The sequence below is a fragment of the Mus caroli genome, chromosome 5 (genome assembly GCF_900094665.2).
Source record: "Mus caroli chromosome 5, CAROLI_EIJ_v1.1, whole genome shotgun sequence".
NCBI classification, from domain to species: Eukaryota; Metazoa; Chordata; class Mammalia; order Rodentia; family Muridae; genus Mus; species Mus caroli.
The window spans coordinates 47,136,096-47,150,175 of NC_034574.1; the positions used below are offsets into that span (position 1 = coordinate 47,136,096).

A 14,080-nucleotide genomic window follows, 5' to 3' on the forward strand; every position below is an offset into this window, starting at 1 on the left:
AAAAAGAAGACACTATGGCAGAGTAGATGGCTCAGATGGTGCTGGCCTTACAGACATGACGACCTGATAACTCAGCAACCCAAGAGTAGTGGTACTTGCTTGTAATCCCAGCTCTGGGGGAGTTGGGGGTATGGGGGGAACACAGGAGACTCCGGGGAGGCACACTGGCTAGCCTAGTTGGCAAGATCCTGCCAAGTGAGAAACCCTGCCTCAAAAACAAGTTGGACAATTCAACCTGGACAGCTGAAGGTTGACCCCTGGCCTCCAAATGCATGCACACATGCATCTACCTGCACGCAAACAAAATGCACACACATGCACATACAAAAGGGAAAAACTGTACATCTGTGACTTAAGGAACGAGGATAAAATATCCAAGTCAGCTAGGACAGTTTTAGCCAAGATACATGATATATCAGTTACTCAGGAAACACTTGCTGAACACTAGTAGGCTATACAGGCTGTGCTAGAGACCAGTAGTTCAGAGACAAGGAGCAGGGAATCAGAGGGTTTGGTGTATGACATGTGACTCGACATTAAACAAACACATCCTGCTTTTTCCATTGACCCCAGTAGCTAATTTGAAGCCTGGGTTAAGGTGGCAGTGGCCCTCAGTTCTTTGGAGGATTCAGCCAAAGAACTCTTTCAGAATATTCTGGGCTTCGTAAGCTGGCCTTGAAGTCAGTGTCACATTATGCAAACAGATGGTGTCACAGACTTCCCTCCTGACCCACCCAGCTGAGCAAGCTCATGAAGATAAGTTATTACAAGGAAGCTTAGCGAGAACATACGCTCGGAGAGTGACTCAAGATCTTTCTACCGCCAGCAGCACAGGAAGAATTAAATCACTCAGCTAAATCCATCTGATCTGAGGTGAGCTAGGCGCCATTTCCAGCATCTTCAGCTCAGCAGAAGGAAAAATAGATGTGGATTCTGCTGAAGTCAGTGGAGGAGATCAGAGGCCCCGAGGGCTCTAGCAAACTCGTCCAGTGTTCCAGGCCAAGGCCATGAGTACAATCTATGCTGGTTGTGGATGGCTGTGCCTGAAGCCTCAGCAGACCTAAGCTTCAACACCTTGCTGCGTGCTCTCTGGGACCAGCCCAAAAAAGACGAAGGAAAGTAGAAGATTCCTAAGTGCAGAAATAATTTCCACCTAACATTAACATTTCCTGGTTAATGGAACTGGAGGGTTCTCTTTAAGCATTTGTGCACAGAACCCCAGAAGGAAATCTTTCACTAGCCTGCCAGGTGGTCAGATACAAACAGGCCCGCCCCACCAGCCCCCGACCTGCCCACCCTTACATGGGGTAGTCCACGCGCTGGCTTCGGGTGGCCTCTAGCTCTCTGTTCTGGAAATTTTGGAGCTTCTTCACGATGCCTGTGTTTTCTCCGCTGGAAGCATAGGGGAAGCTGAGGAGGACAACTGCATCTGCAAACATCACAGAAGCCACCTTTGGTTCTCTCCAGAGAGGCACCCCTTCCCAACTCACACCCTCAGTTCCCGCCAAATGGTTAAAGCAACAGCCTAAAATGATGAACGAGCGAGCGAGCATTCGCAGAACACAGACTCTGAGCCGGGAACTACCACGCTAGGCACAGCAGCAAGACTGTCCTTATTGGTTCTCATCACAATCTTAGAAAGAAAGGTTTTGTTATCAGTCCCATTCTGTGGAGGGGAAGTCCAAGGTTACATTCACAAAGTTCAGAAGCAGCCGGGTGTGGTGGCGCACATCCTTTAATCCCAGCACTCAGGAGGCAGAGGCAGGTGGATTTCTGAGTTCGAGGCCAGCCTGGTCTACAAAGTGAGTTCCAGGACAGCCAGGGCTATACAGAGAAACCCTGTCTTGAAAACAAAACAAAACAAAACAAAAACAACAACAACAACAAAACAAAGTTCAGAAGCTATAAGGACAGATTTTTTTTTTTTTAAGGTTTAAATTCTGGCATCGATCCATCCATCCACCCGTATTCAAGATGGGTCCCAGGCCTTGCACAAGGTAGGCAAGCCCATTCTGCCGCCCGTTACCATCTCCAGCTGGTGTGTTCTTAACCACATTGCATACAGCCCTTTAACGCGGGGGAAAACATTTTCGACTTGTGTTACAAAGATGTTCTCACTTTGACAGAACTCCTGATGGCACAGTCATTGCTATACATATCACACATGCATTACCTTGTTGAATCCTCATTATTATGGCCAGGGTATAGACAGGGGAAACAGAGGCAGGGTTTGCCAACATGGTAACTAACATTTGGTGTGTGTCAGGCAGTGTGATAAGCACATTTCAAAGGTCCTATCAGTAATCTTTACGACAAATCATCAAGTGGGACATCAGCACTTTCACTTCCACATTTTTTTTCCACAAACACGGGACGCTAGAGCACTGGCATGTCCTTCACAGATCGTATAGGGAAAATCAGACTCTCCAGTTCTTTATCTAACAACTGCTGCTTTAATGAAGGCTAAGTATACATTTCTATTCTCCATATTCACTTGGCCTAGGAATAGCCATGCCTTTCTCTTTCCTAAAATTCTCTTGGATTTAAACATCCATAATTCAATGATAGAAACAGCCTACTCTTCCTGGGTCTCTTGGAGAGAAGACCCAGGTTTCTGTAAGAGTCATCACACACACAGTATCAGTACAGATCACAGGATCCTCAGCCTGGGACACTAATCAGCTCAGCTCATTTCCCAAAGAGAAACAAGAAACTGTCCTAAGTGTAGAAGCACCTTGAGGTTGATATGATCTGAAAATCTCAAAAGCAGTTTTTAGAATCTCCAGCCCTTGTATATATATTTAATAGGATTAAGCAAGCCAGTTGCTTCAAAGCATCTAAATCATGAAACGAATTTCAGCTCCATTTGGGAACAGAGGACTTGCTGGTCTGTTTTGAGTGTGGAGGTGGAGGTTGTCAATGGAAATACTGCAAGGAGGTCCTTGGGATATGGATAGTTTATCAAAAATGATTGATTTGAGCTCAACCTTGGCTGGGCTTTCTATGTGTTGAGAGAAGCAGGAAAGGCCAGACCTTTGTGCCAGGAAGCTGGAACCACATAAGGAAACAAAACGCCAGGAAAACGAAGCTTCGAGAAAGGTTTGCTCACCCTAGGACCCAAGTGCCCCACAGCCAAGGACTCAACCAAAATGGCTAAAATAACTTTGCAAATGTACAGGGTTTGGGTGCCCGACAAAATCAAAGGCCTAGATATGTTCTTATCAACTCTAGCCTTAATAGTTCTGATGTGTTTTTTCCTCTGTATCATCTTATGCATCCTTTATAATTAAAGCTAATTAGCAAGACTGACAGTTTAGAATCCATCTGAGACAGGAGAGCACATAGGCTAGTCCATTAGCTGACAGTGGCTGCTGAGAATGTCAGACAAATGTTCCTTGACTTATGATGGGATTATATCCCAAACAATTTCAATGGCAAAAATTAAATACAAAGAAAGGAACTTAATACCCTAATCTACTGATCATTATTGCTTAGCCTAGCTACCTTAAATGTGCTTAAATGTGCACATTAGCCTAAAGTTGAACAAAATAATCTTACACAAAATTTATTTTACAGTGAAGTGTTGGCTCATATGATTGGCTAATCCTGTACTAAAGGTGGGAAACATAATGGTTGTATAGGTATGAATTTGCACTGCCAAAAGTTTAAAAATCACAGGGTTGCAAGGATGGTTCAGTGGTTAAGAATCCTTTCTAGTCCACCAGGAGGACCTGGAATCACATTGAGGTAACCATGCAACAAGTCAGCCATGGTCTTGTGCATGCCTATAAGTCCCGGTATTGATCATCATTGAAGCTTTTGGCTACCAGCCTGACCCCCCAAATTTAAACGCTGGGTTCAGGGAGAGACCTGATCTCAAAGGAATAGGGCAGAAAGCAATAAAGGAGGTTACCCTCCATGTATACACACATGTGTACATACACCAGAGAGAGAGAGAGAGAGAGAGAGACAGAGAGAGAGAGACAGAGAGAGACAGAGAGAGAGAGAGAGAGACAGAGACAGAGAGAGAGACAGAGAGAGAGAGAGACAGAGACACAGAGACACAGAGAGAGACAGAGAGAGACAGAGACAGAGACAGAGACAGAGATTGAAAAATCTAAATCGATCCCTCATAATTCAATGATCGTTTGTTGTTGATGAATGAAGTCTATTACAGGACTAGACTAGAAAGGAACAGATTCATCTACCATGAAAACATTTACAGGACAGTTAGGTCCCAAGACACATTTAGTGACATATCCAATGGTCTCTGCATGGCTCATGAAAGTAGGGACTGGCTTTCCTTCCTTCCTTCCTTCCTTCCTCCCTCCCTCCCTCCCTTCCTTCCTCCCTCCCTTCCTCCCTTCCTCCCTTCCTCCCTTCCTTCTTTTCCATTCTCAGAGCCAGGAACAGTGACCACTGCTTGATAATAGTTCCATACATATTGGTAAATAAATGAACACATATAACTATATCCAAATTATAATTCAATTCTGTCTCTTTTTCCCAACACTTTTTTATAATTCTAGAAAGTACACCATGCCACCTAAGACAAATAATCCTTTCAAATCCTCCATTCAATTCTATTTCTTTGATTCTTCTTGTATGAGATGAGATTGAAGAATAAGGAAACAACATTTACACACACACACACACACACACACATACATACATACACACACCACTGCTATAAAGGCAATGCATGTTTAAAATTCTTCTGAACTATTTTTTGTTTTGTTTCTTCAAATTTTAGAGGAGCAAGAGGTGCTGGCTCTTCAATGGTGCAAACCCTTTCATTTGCAGAGAAGAAAAATGTCAATGTAATGATAAAAACTGTGTAGCTAATGAGAGGCCCAGCTCTGACTCAAACAGGAACTCCCCACAGCACACCAGTGGGGATTTTACTAACCAGACTACATCTCACAAGCACTCTGAGAGAACAGTGGCTGGCACACAGCTGCCATGCCTACTGGCTGCTGGAACACTAAAACATGTCGATACTGGTTAGTTCATTAATGCTGCCTTGAGTTCCCAAGGCCCTACCACCTTCTCTGCCTCACTTCAGTGTAAAGCATGGTTCAGCCTAGCTAGGATGAGTGGAGGGGTCATCCAGCATCACCCTGCTTCAGCACAAAGGCTAGCATCCCACCGTGAGGTAGACGGGGACCCCTGCCTCGTCCTGGTTGTTATGTGTGTGTGTGTGTGTATGTGTATGTAGATCGTTACCAGCAGTCTTCCTTTATTCCTTTCTATTGCTTAGTTATGTTTTGGAGATGGTTTCTCTGTGTAGCCCTGGCTGTCTTGGAACTCACTCTGTAGACCAGGCTGGCCTTAAACTCACAGAGATCTGACTGCCTTTGCCTGGTATTAATAGTGTGCACCATTATGCCTGGCTCTGCTCTCTCTCTCTCTCTCTCTCTCTCTCTCTCTCTCTCTCTCTCTCTCTCTGCTCTCTCTCTCTCTGCTCTCTCTCTCTCTGCCTCCCTCCCTCCCTCCCTCCCTCCCTCCCTTCCTTCCTTCCTTCCTTCCTTTTGAGCTCACCAATTCAACTAGACTGACTATGCACCGCATGCAAGTGCACACATTCACACTCACTTCCCTGGTGCTGTTACAGGTGCAGTGCCACACACTACCCAGCATTTTACATGGGTTCTGGGGAGTAAACCTAGGTCATCATGCCTTACTGACATCCTTTTTCTCAGTCCCTGTCGAATCCTTTAGTCTTATCTTTGGGTGGGCAGGGGCTAGAGGAATGTTGTCGTCCATTGTCTAGTCCAGCCAAAGGTCTGGGATCCTAACTCTGTGAAAGATCCTGTATCCATGCAGTAAGTTCTTGGGATGAGCTTCGGCTACATCAGAAAGACACCACTGAGAATGATCCCCCTCATGCACATGGAGAAGTTAGGCATCCTCCTGCAAGGAATCTCTGTGGCTAGCAGAACCTAGGGAGAAAGAAAGTACAATTTTCCAGTCCCGAGAAGAAATGCTTTCCAAACAGAGGTCCCTAAAAGGCAGGGGATATTGGGTGCATTGTTCTTTAAAGCCAGGCCTGAAAATAAAATCAGTATGTTCTAGTTGGGATGATTTAAGTCATAAATGCCTTCAAAGAGTGTCTGGGTGATGAAGTGGGTTCCTTTGGAAGTATGTGGAATATCCATCACTCTCAGGAGTCCGAGAGTATAGGCTCCGGTCCTTGGAACTCATCCTTCCAAAGATACTCACATACACACAAAGATTCCCTTAAGGATGTTCAGAGAAGGACCATTGTTAGAAGCAAAAGAAAGAGAAGCCCTTCATGGAGGCTAGGGATGTTCATTGTGTAAACTGTTCCCTATATAAGCATGAGTTCAGATCCCCAACCCTTATGCAAATAAAAGCTAGACCTAGCATCCTTTACCATAATCCCAGTGCTGGCAGATGAAGACAGAAGGAAGCCAGGAGATTGCTAGGCCAGCACATCTAGCAAACCAACAAGCTCATGAGAGTAATGGAAACCTACCTCTGGCCTCCACATGTGCACATACTGGTACATGTATGTGCACATACATGAGCACAAACACACATAAGATCCTATACACACACACACACACACACACACACACACACACACACTTGACCTGCCTCCCATCCAAGAAGACAGGTTAAATAAGTGATGGACCATCAGGCAATGGACTGCTAAGGATCTGTCAGAAAGAATGAGGCCAAGCAGCATGGCCCGATGGAGAAAGCTCTCTGCTGTATCGCTAATTAGTATGAGGCTGAGTTGCTCCTGGGCTATCATTTGATTGTGGAGACAGGGAGCTAAACTTAAGGCTTCTATGTGCAGAGGATTATTCTGGAAGGAGAAACAAGAAACACTTGTACCGAGTTTGCTTCTGGGAAAAGGACCAGAAGACTGGGGTGGGCGGAACTTCTCCTTCCCGCTAAACCTTTTTTACACGATTTGAATTTTTTACCAGGTACATGTATTACCTTTGCAGCTAAGGAAGACAAGAACAAAGGCTCTGGATATTTCTATGCAGGCAGAGAGAAGAAGCCAGCTGCATTCCACTGGCCTCTCTACCCCGGGCCTCTGAGGCTGTTCAGCTCAGCCCAATCGCTTCAAAGAGACAAAGTCCAGTGGGTGAAGGAAACATGATTCACATCGATAAAAAGTCAACTTTAAAAAAAGGATTCCTTCTAATTTAGAACCTGGGTTAGGGCTGTATTAGCATATCTCAGAGAGGCGGCATAGCAAAGCCAAAAGAATGGAGGTCTGGACTCCAGTTAAATAATCTCCCTGAGCCTCCAGTTTTCCCCTTCATTAAGAAGAGGATGAGAATAATGCTGTCTTTCCCTTGAGATTGTTACAAGGATTAAATGAGACAATGTGCCTGGAAAAAGTGTTTTGTTCATTGTAAAGGGCAACGCAGATGCGAGCCACTAATTAGTGTTATTACTGGAAACCTCAGACTACTGTGATTAACTGGGGAAAGGGGGACTGAGTCTCTGGATTTTTTTTTAAGCCCAAATATATAGCTTATAATTAGAAATGGATCATCACGTCATTGGCCTGAATAATCCGGATGCATGTACAGTTTGTTTGAGAGTCGTTTTTATTTTTTTCCACAAAGATACGTCAAGCCTGGACCCAAGTTCTGACTTAAATTTCAGTTATTTTATTGTAATAGAATGTTGTTATAAGAAGCCATACTTTCAAGTGGCAAGATGGCTCAAGGTGCTTGCAGCCAAGAGATTGAACCTTGGCACCCACATGGTGAAGGAGGGAGTTGATCCCCCTTCAGGTTTTCCTCTGACCTCTATACACACACACAACTTGGCATGTGCATGTGTCCACCTCCCCCACCAAATTAACAAATAACTGTAATTTTAAATATCGCTCATGATGCCCCAAGAGTTTCTCATCAGACACCTGTCATGAACGGAGGCACGAGGGCAGGACGGTCACTACTGTTAGTGTGGTGCTTGGAAATCTTCAGTGTGGTCCTGAATAACCTCACCCACGCATGACTTTCTGCCTTCAAATGCAAGTAAGCGCTTCAGACACACATCAAGCACACTACTGATCTGCATCTTCATCCCACAGTGGATGCGGGCAGTCAGTTGACATGACCCTTCATCAGTATAGGCTGGGCCTCAGAGCCCTCTTAACTTCCTCCTGCAGGAAGGTGGCAAACAGCCTGCCTGCCATCCTGTACATAGAGGGATGCGGCTGTGTCACACAACCCCTTCCCCCATTCAGCGCTATAACTCCCTCTGTCCTTTCTGCCTTTCTGATATCTTGATCTCCATTCTTCTGACTATGAGAGCTTTGCTTAGCCATCAGGTCTCTGTCCAAATGTCACCTCCTCTGTGACAAACCCCAGTGAAGCACCTGATAAGCGCATAGCAGCTTAAGTCTAAGGTGAATGGCATGGAATAAATAAATAATAAATAGCTAGCTTTGCAGCCCTAGGCACCTGTCTAACCCAATGGTTAAATATGATGTTTGGGAGGCAAATGATCCAGCCTTAAATACCAGCTCTGTGGTTGGTAGTTGTGTGACGTGAGACGGATCATTCTACTTCCCCAAGTCTACTTCCCCATCAGCAAGTTTAGAAGGCAGAGTGTTGGGTAGAGAAGCTAGGCTCTTCCCACGATGTCTGGCACATGACTAGGACTTGGAAATAGAGAGTGGCTGTGACTGTGCCATAGCTGTGTTTGTCTGCTACCTAACCACCTTAAAGAGAGGGACTAGCTCTCTACACGTGAGTTCCCAGATTTCGGGAAGAAACTGGTCGGTAGAGGCTCAGTCAATCTTTGAACACAATACACATCCCAGGAGAGCCTGTGTACACCAGCTAGAGGTTCGATAGGCAATTTCTGATTGTGGAAACAAAACGCTCATGAACACACATACATTTGTGGATGGGACAAGGGGAGGTGGCAATTTGGACTGACAGTCAAAGTTTAGGGAGGATTTCAGCAGGGACACATGGGAGGAGGTAAGGCCACATGCTGATGGGGCTGGTGACACTTGTTGGGACAATGTAGGACAATAAGCATCCTAGGTCAGAGGAACTAAATCAGGAAGACCCAAAAGTGGGAGTGTCAGACTCAACCCACCAAGGCAGAGCTGAGCCATGCGTGTTTGCAAGAGAAGTAACTGGGACCCTGCAGCCTCAGCCAGTGTGATAGGCCATTTGGGAAGCTACAGCTCAAGGAGCTCGCATTATCATGTTCTACAGGAAACCAGAAAATACAGGTATTTAATTACAGTGTTCAAAATACAGAGGTGGATGCTCTCAGCCAACCATTGGACTGAGCACAGGCTCCCCAATGGAGGAACTAGAGAAAGGACTGAAGGAGATGAAGGAGCATTCAGCCCCATAGGAGGAATAACAACATCAACCAAACAGCACCCCACAGAGCTCCCAGGGACTAAACCACCAACCAAAGAGTACACATGGAGGGACCCCATGGTTCCAGACACATAAGTATCAGAGGATGATCTTGTTGGACATCAATGGGAGGAGAGGCCCTTGGTCCTGTGAAGGCTCCATGCCCCAGTGTAGGGGAATGCCAGGACAGGGAAGTGGGAGTAGGTGGGTTGGTGGGGGTGGGGGTGGGGGTGGGGGTGGGGATTGGATAGGGATGTTTCAGAGAGGAAACCAGGAAAGGGGATAACATTTGAAATGTAAATAAAGAAAATATCTAATTTTTTTAAAAAAGGAAAGAACTTTCTGAACAACAGCAACAACAACAAAAAGTAATTACAGTGTCCAGTAGTTATAGCCTACAGAGGAGACCAAAAAGATAATGCCAGGCAAGGTCTCTATCTCAGACCAGATGGTCACGGAAGCAGGCATTTGAGTGCTGGGCTGAAGGAGGTAAAGATGCAACCTGAACAGAGATTAGGAGATGAGCATTCTAGGTGGCAACAGTTACCCACATGTCCTCAAATGTCCCCAAGTGGGACTGAATGTGGCCTGTTTAGGTAGAAGCAAGCAGATTCATGTGGCCAGGAGGTGGAGCCAGCAAGAGCTGCATGATAGCATGGCTTGACTCCCAAGCAGCAGAATAGGGAGGTTCAAAGGGGAACGGAGGTGACCAGCCTGCACTGCACAGCCTTCCAGGAGAGAGAGGAGGCAAGGCTGACGCTGGAGAGCCACTATGAGGCTGAGGTCAAAGTCCAGGAGGGTGGTGACTTAGACAAGGATGCCAGCAGTCCATGTGGCAAGGAGAGATCGAACAGATGGCATAGACAGCTTCAGCTGTAGCCAACAGCACTGGCAGACTCTCTCCTGAGGGTGTGACAAGGAAGAGGTTCTGAGGGTGGCCCGGGGTTGAATGTTAACTCCAGCCCCACCCCAAGCCGTGTTTTCAGTGAGAACAGGAATGAGTCAGACACACATTGGACTTAAGGGATAAGGCCCATCCCCTCCCCCAAAGAAACAGACAACAATCAGGTGGAGGAGCCACAGGCGTTGCTTGCCCAGCCACCTATGGCTCCGTGGCGAGAACACAACAGGGACAGGTATGCAGAAGGGCACGTGTAAGAGTCTTGGTTCAATGTATCTGAAAGCTGTTGACTTTGGATCTGGGTCGGGCTTGTTCAGCAGGGATGGATGCAGACTTGCCAGTTGTCCTCCAAAAGTCAAACCAGTGGTCCAGCCTGGGCCTTTCTTGAGGTATTCAGTCCTATCCTGGAACATAAGCTAAGCTGGTGGTAGAGAGGACTTCAACCATTCTCCTGGAAAATCTAGGCACAGGGAGAGTTTGTGCCTTTTCATAAACAACAAAAAAGATGAAGCCGGATTGGGGGCACAAAGGCAGGACCATATAGGATATGAGATGCTTGGCTCAGAGAGCATTTCCCAAGCCATATCTCGATGGGGATGCATTTTACAGAGGGGTCCAGACCTGCAGGTGTCCCTGAAGCTCATCTGGGGTTTCCTGATCTCTCAGCTGGCTGTTGCCAGGAAGCAAAGGCAGTAAAAAGGGCTCTGTTAAGAATCAGGCTTCCCTCTAGCCCCGTTAGCCCACAGCCCCATCCAGAACAAAAGTCACAGCACGTCTTACAGCCTGCTACACTCGGCTCAGGTGACTTCTCTTTTAAGGAGAGAGGGAAAATGGGCTCATTTTGATAAACAAATCATAGTTGCAGGTGCAGAGCTGGTTTGAGAGTGCCAAAGACTCCCACCTCCATTTTCAGTGATTTTTTAACTCCTAAGAAAGGATTTCCTGTGTGCAATGATTTGATTAGGTTGGGTTCGCACGCCAAAAGTAATGTTCTCAAGAAGGCCGGTAGAAAATTCCCACTGTGCCATTCCTGGCCCTTGCAAACAGGGCAAGAAACAGCAGAAGAAAGAGAAGGCACCCCCCCTCCCCATTTGCAAGGCACCCTGAGAACGAGCCAGTTAATAAATTATTTCATTTCAAGACACCCTGCTTGCAATTTGGTCATTTTTCAACGAGAAATACATACATTTTCAGAACACGAAATGGAATCATGAAGCCTGGTGAAGTCAGAGGCAAAGCAAAACTGTGGCTATGCGAGCCCTGCCCTGCTCCCTTCTGTTTGACAAATTGGGGGTTCCCTGTGGAAGGCTCTCAGATAGGAGCTAGCATGGGCTCTGCCTGGAGGTGGGTGGCTCACCTATGTATGCATAGTTCCTGTATTCCAGACATCTAACTACCCAGCTCTTCCCACAATGCATTTGCTTGTGGTGTGTGTGTGTGTGTGCACACACACACACACCACAAGCAAATGCAGATACTATGAAACCTGATTCTAGTCTACAGATAACAGTATTCAGTGGCGTTGGTTCCCTAGTTTTAATACTGTGGTGTGATTACAGAATACAGTACCAGTAGGAAAAGCCGGACTATGGCACAAAGGACTTCCTCTACCATTTCTCTTGTTTCTAGTGGCTCTACAATTAGAGTCAAATAAAGAGCTTTCAAGATACTGTTTAATGTATGCAGCAAGAACTATGGACCTATATGGTCACACACACACACACACACATACACATCAAGCCACTTTGGGACTTACTAAGAAGTCACCACACCCACTGTTTCTCCAGAAATCATATCCCAAAGGTGAGTAAAAGCATGTCACTAGAGACAGAGCATGGATGGGGTCATGTCCTTAAATCACCTCCCATACTCTCTGAAAAAGACCAGGTCTGAGGAACCGACTGGAAAGGCCCATTGTCATGGGCTGTGGAATTCCTGCACCTGCCAAGCCAGCCAGAGTTGGACCAGAGTCAAAACAAGATCAAAGTCCTATCCACAGTCCCACCCCCTAGACCAGAGATTGAAATTTTGGGGTGCATCAGAATCCATGTCAGATGCTGAGCCCACTCCATCTCCAGTCCTAGGTAGATGAGGAACACTGTGTTTATAGCACAAACACTAGATACTGCGGTTGCAAGTGTTCCTGGGTGGAAATCATACTAGACCTGGGTGGGGTCTGGGGACAGACCATGCTCACTCCCCATGCCAAGTGAGGAGAACTGACAGGCCCTCAGCCCCCCAGAGCCAGTGCCTCTCCTCCCACGGGAGAACTTGGAACCCACTTCATAAGTCTCCAGCTCTGATGTGTAGAGAGGCTGTGGAATGACCCAGGAGCCTCTGTATGGATCCTGTGTAGGCTATTACCACATAGCATTTAGGATAATATGCGGAATTTAGGCTCCCCCATCAGTGTGGCAGCTCGGTGCTGAGGGCTGGTGATGGACAAAGCAACTGCAGCTCGTTCAGTACCCATCACTCTGTTCTGAGAGAAGGCTCTGTTAGCCTATATTCTAGATTTAGGAAACAGGCTAGGCAAGCTCTGGCTACACACACAGAAGTAATGGCGCAGGTCCGCCCTGGCCACAAGTTACTACCCTGAGGCACAACGTCCCTTTCTGGCACAAAGATGGCTCTGGCGTCTCTCTCATCTAGAAGAAGATGAAACGTTCTTCTTCTAAATAACAGAAGCCTTGGGGCTTGCTGGGGAGCCAGTTCCCCTTTCAGTGGCTTTATTGTTTCTAAGCAGTTCTCAAGCTCTCCAAGGTTCCCACCACGGTCCCCTTGATTCCTTTCTGTCTTTTATCTTTCTCACTATTCTCCCTTAATCTTCCTCTTTTCTTTCATTTTTTTCCACTTCGCTCCTTTTTGTTTCCAAGTCTAAAGTGACAGACACAATAAACCTCTCCATTCACCTCGTCTTACTGATGCTAACTTAGAATTTGCTCCTGGGCCTGGCACAATAGCTCAGTGGGTAAAGGTGCATGCTGCAAAGTCTAATGTTTGAGTTCTATCCCTCAGACTGACACTAATGAAAGAGAGAAATGACTCATGCAAATTGTGCTCTGATGTCGATGGGACAGGGACACACACACACACAATTTATAAAAGGAATTTGCCCCTGCTGTTGTGCCATGACACCGGCAATCTCAAAACACAAGAATGTGCTCTGCCACGAGGCAAGTGACCTACCACTTTCCAGAGGACACTGTGGGATCCTATTGGCCCAGAGGCTCCAGAGATAGTCCATGTTCCACTCCAGGCACACCTGATGATCTTTGAAAGGCCGTTCAAAAGGCGGGACTGTCTGCAGCAGGGTGTAATTCTTTGCTACTGCGTGCAGCAAATTCTCCTCCCCTCGGACGTTCAAGCCCCCGCCGCTGTGCCAGTGAGTAATCCAGGCTCGGAGAATCACTGTGGACACCGAGATGGGGTGTCTGATCAAATAGTCATCCCTGTACACCATGATGCTCGGGAACTTCACGTGCACTGTCTGTGTCCTGCTGGTGTGAAGATGCTTCTCATTCCTCCACCTCTTCTTGTACACGGGGATGCTGCTTCTGAACTCGGAGGAGACAACCGCCTCCAAATGGACAACACAAGGCTGAGAGCATAAATACTCCACGGAGACTTCAGAGACATTGCGCACGCTCCCTTCAAAGGCAGTAAAATAAATAAAGTCTGCGTACGTTGTGCTCTGTTCTGTCCTGGGCAGCACTGATGTCGTCAGGGAAGTCTGCCTGCCCAACGATGGCACAAAATTCTGAAAAGGAGTGAAAGGGTAATACAGAATGCTTTTAAA

At 46.5% G+C, this 14,080-nt stretch overlaps 1 protein-coding gene across 1 annotated transcript in view; it reads right to left on the minus strand.

The window, feature by feature from the left end:
• Positions 1-14,080, minus strand: part of Sel1l3 (SEL1L family member 3) — a 108,638-nt gene that overhangs the window by 81,824 nt on the left and 12,734 nt on the right. The window contains exons 2-3 of the mRNA XM_021162875.1: positions 13,471-14,041; positions 1,303-1,429 (exon numbers count right to left, since the gene is read on the minus strand). Of these exons, the coding sequence (XP_021018534.1) occupies positions 1,303-1,429; positions 13,471-14,041 (698 nt within the window). The remainder of the gene's footprint in view (positions 1-1,302; positions 1,430-13,470; positions 14,042-14,080) is intronic.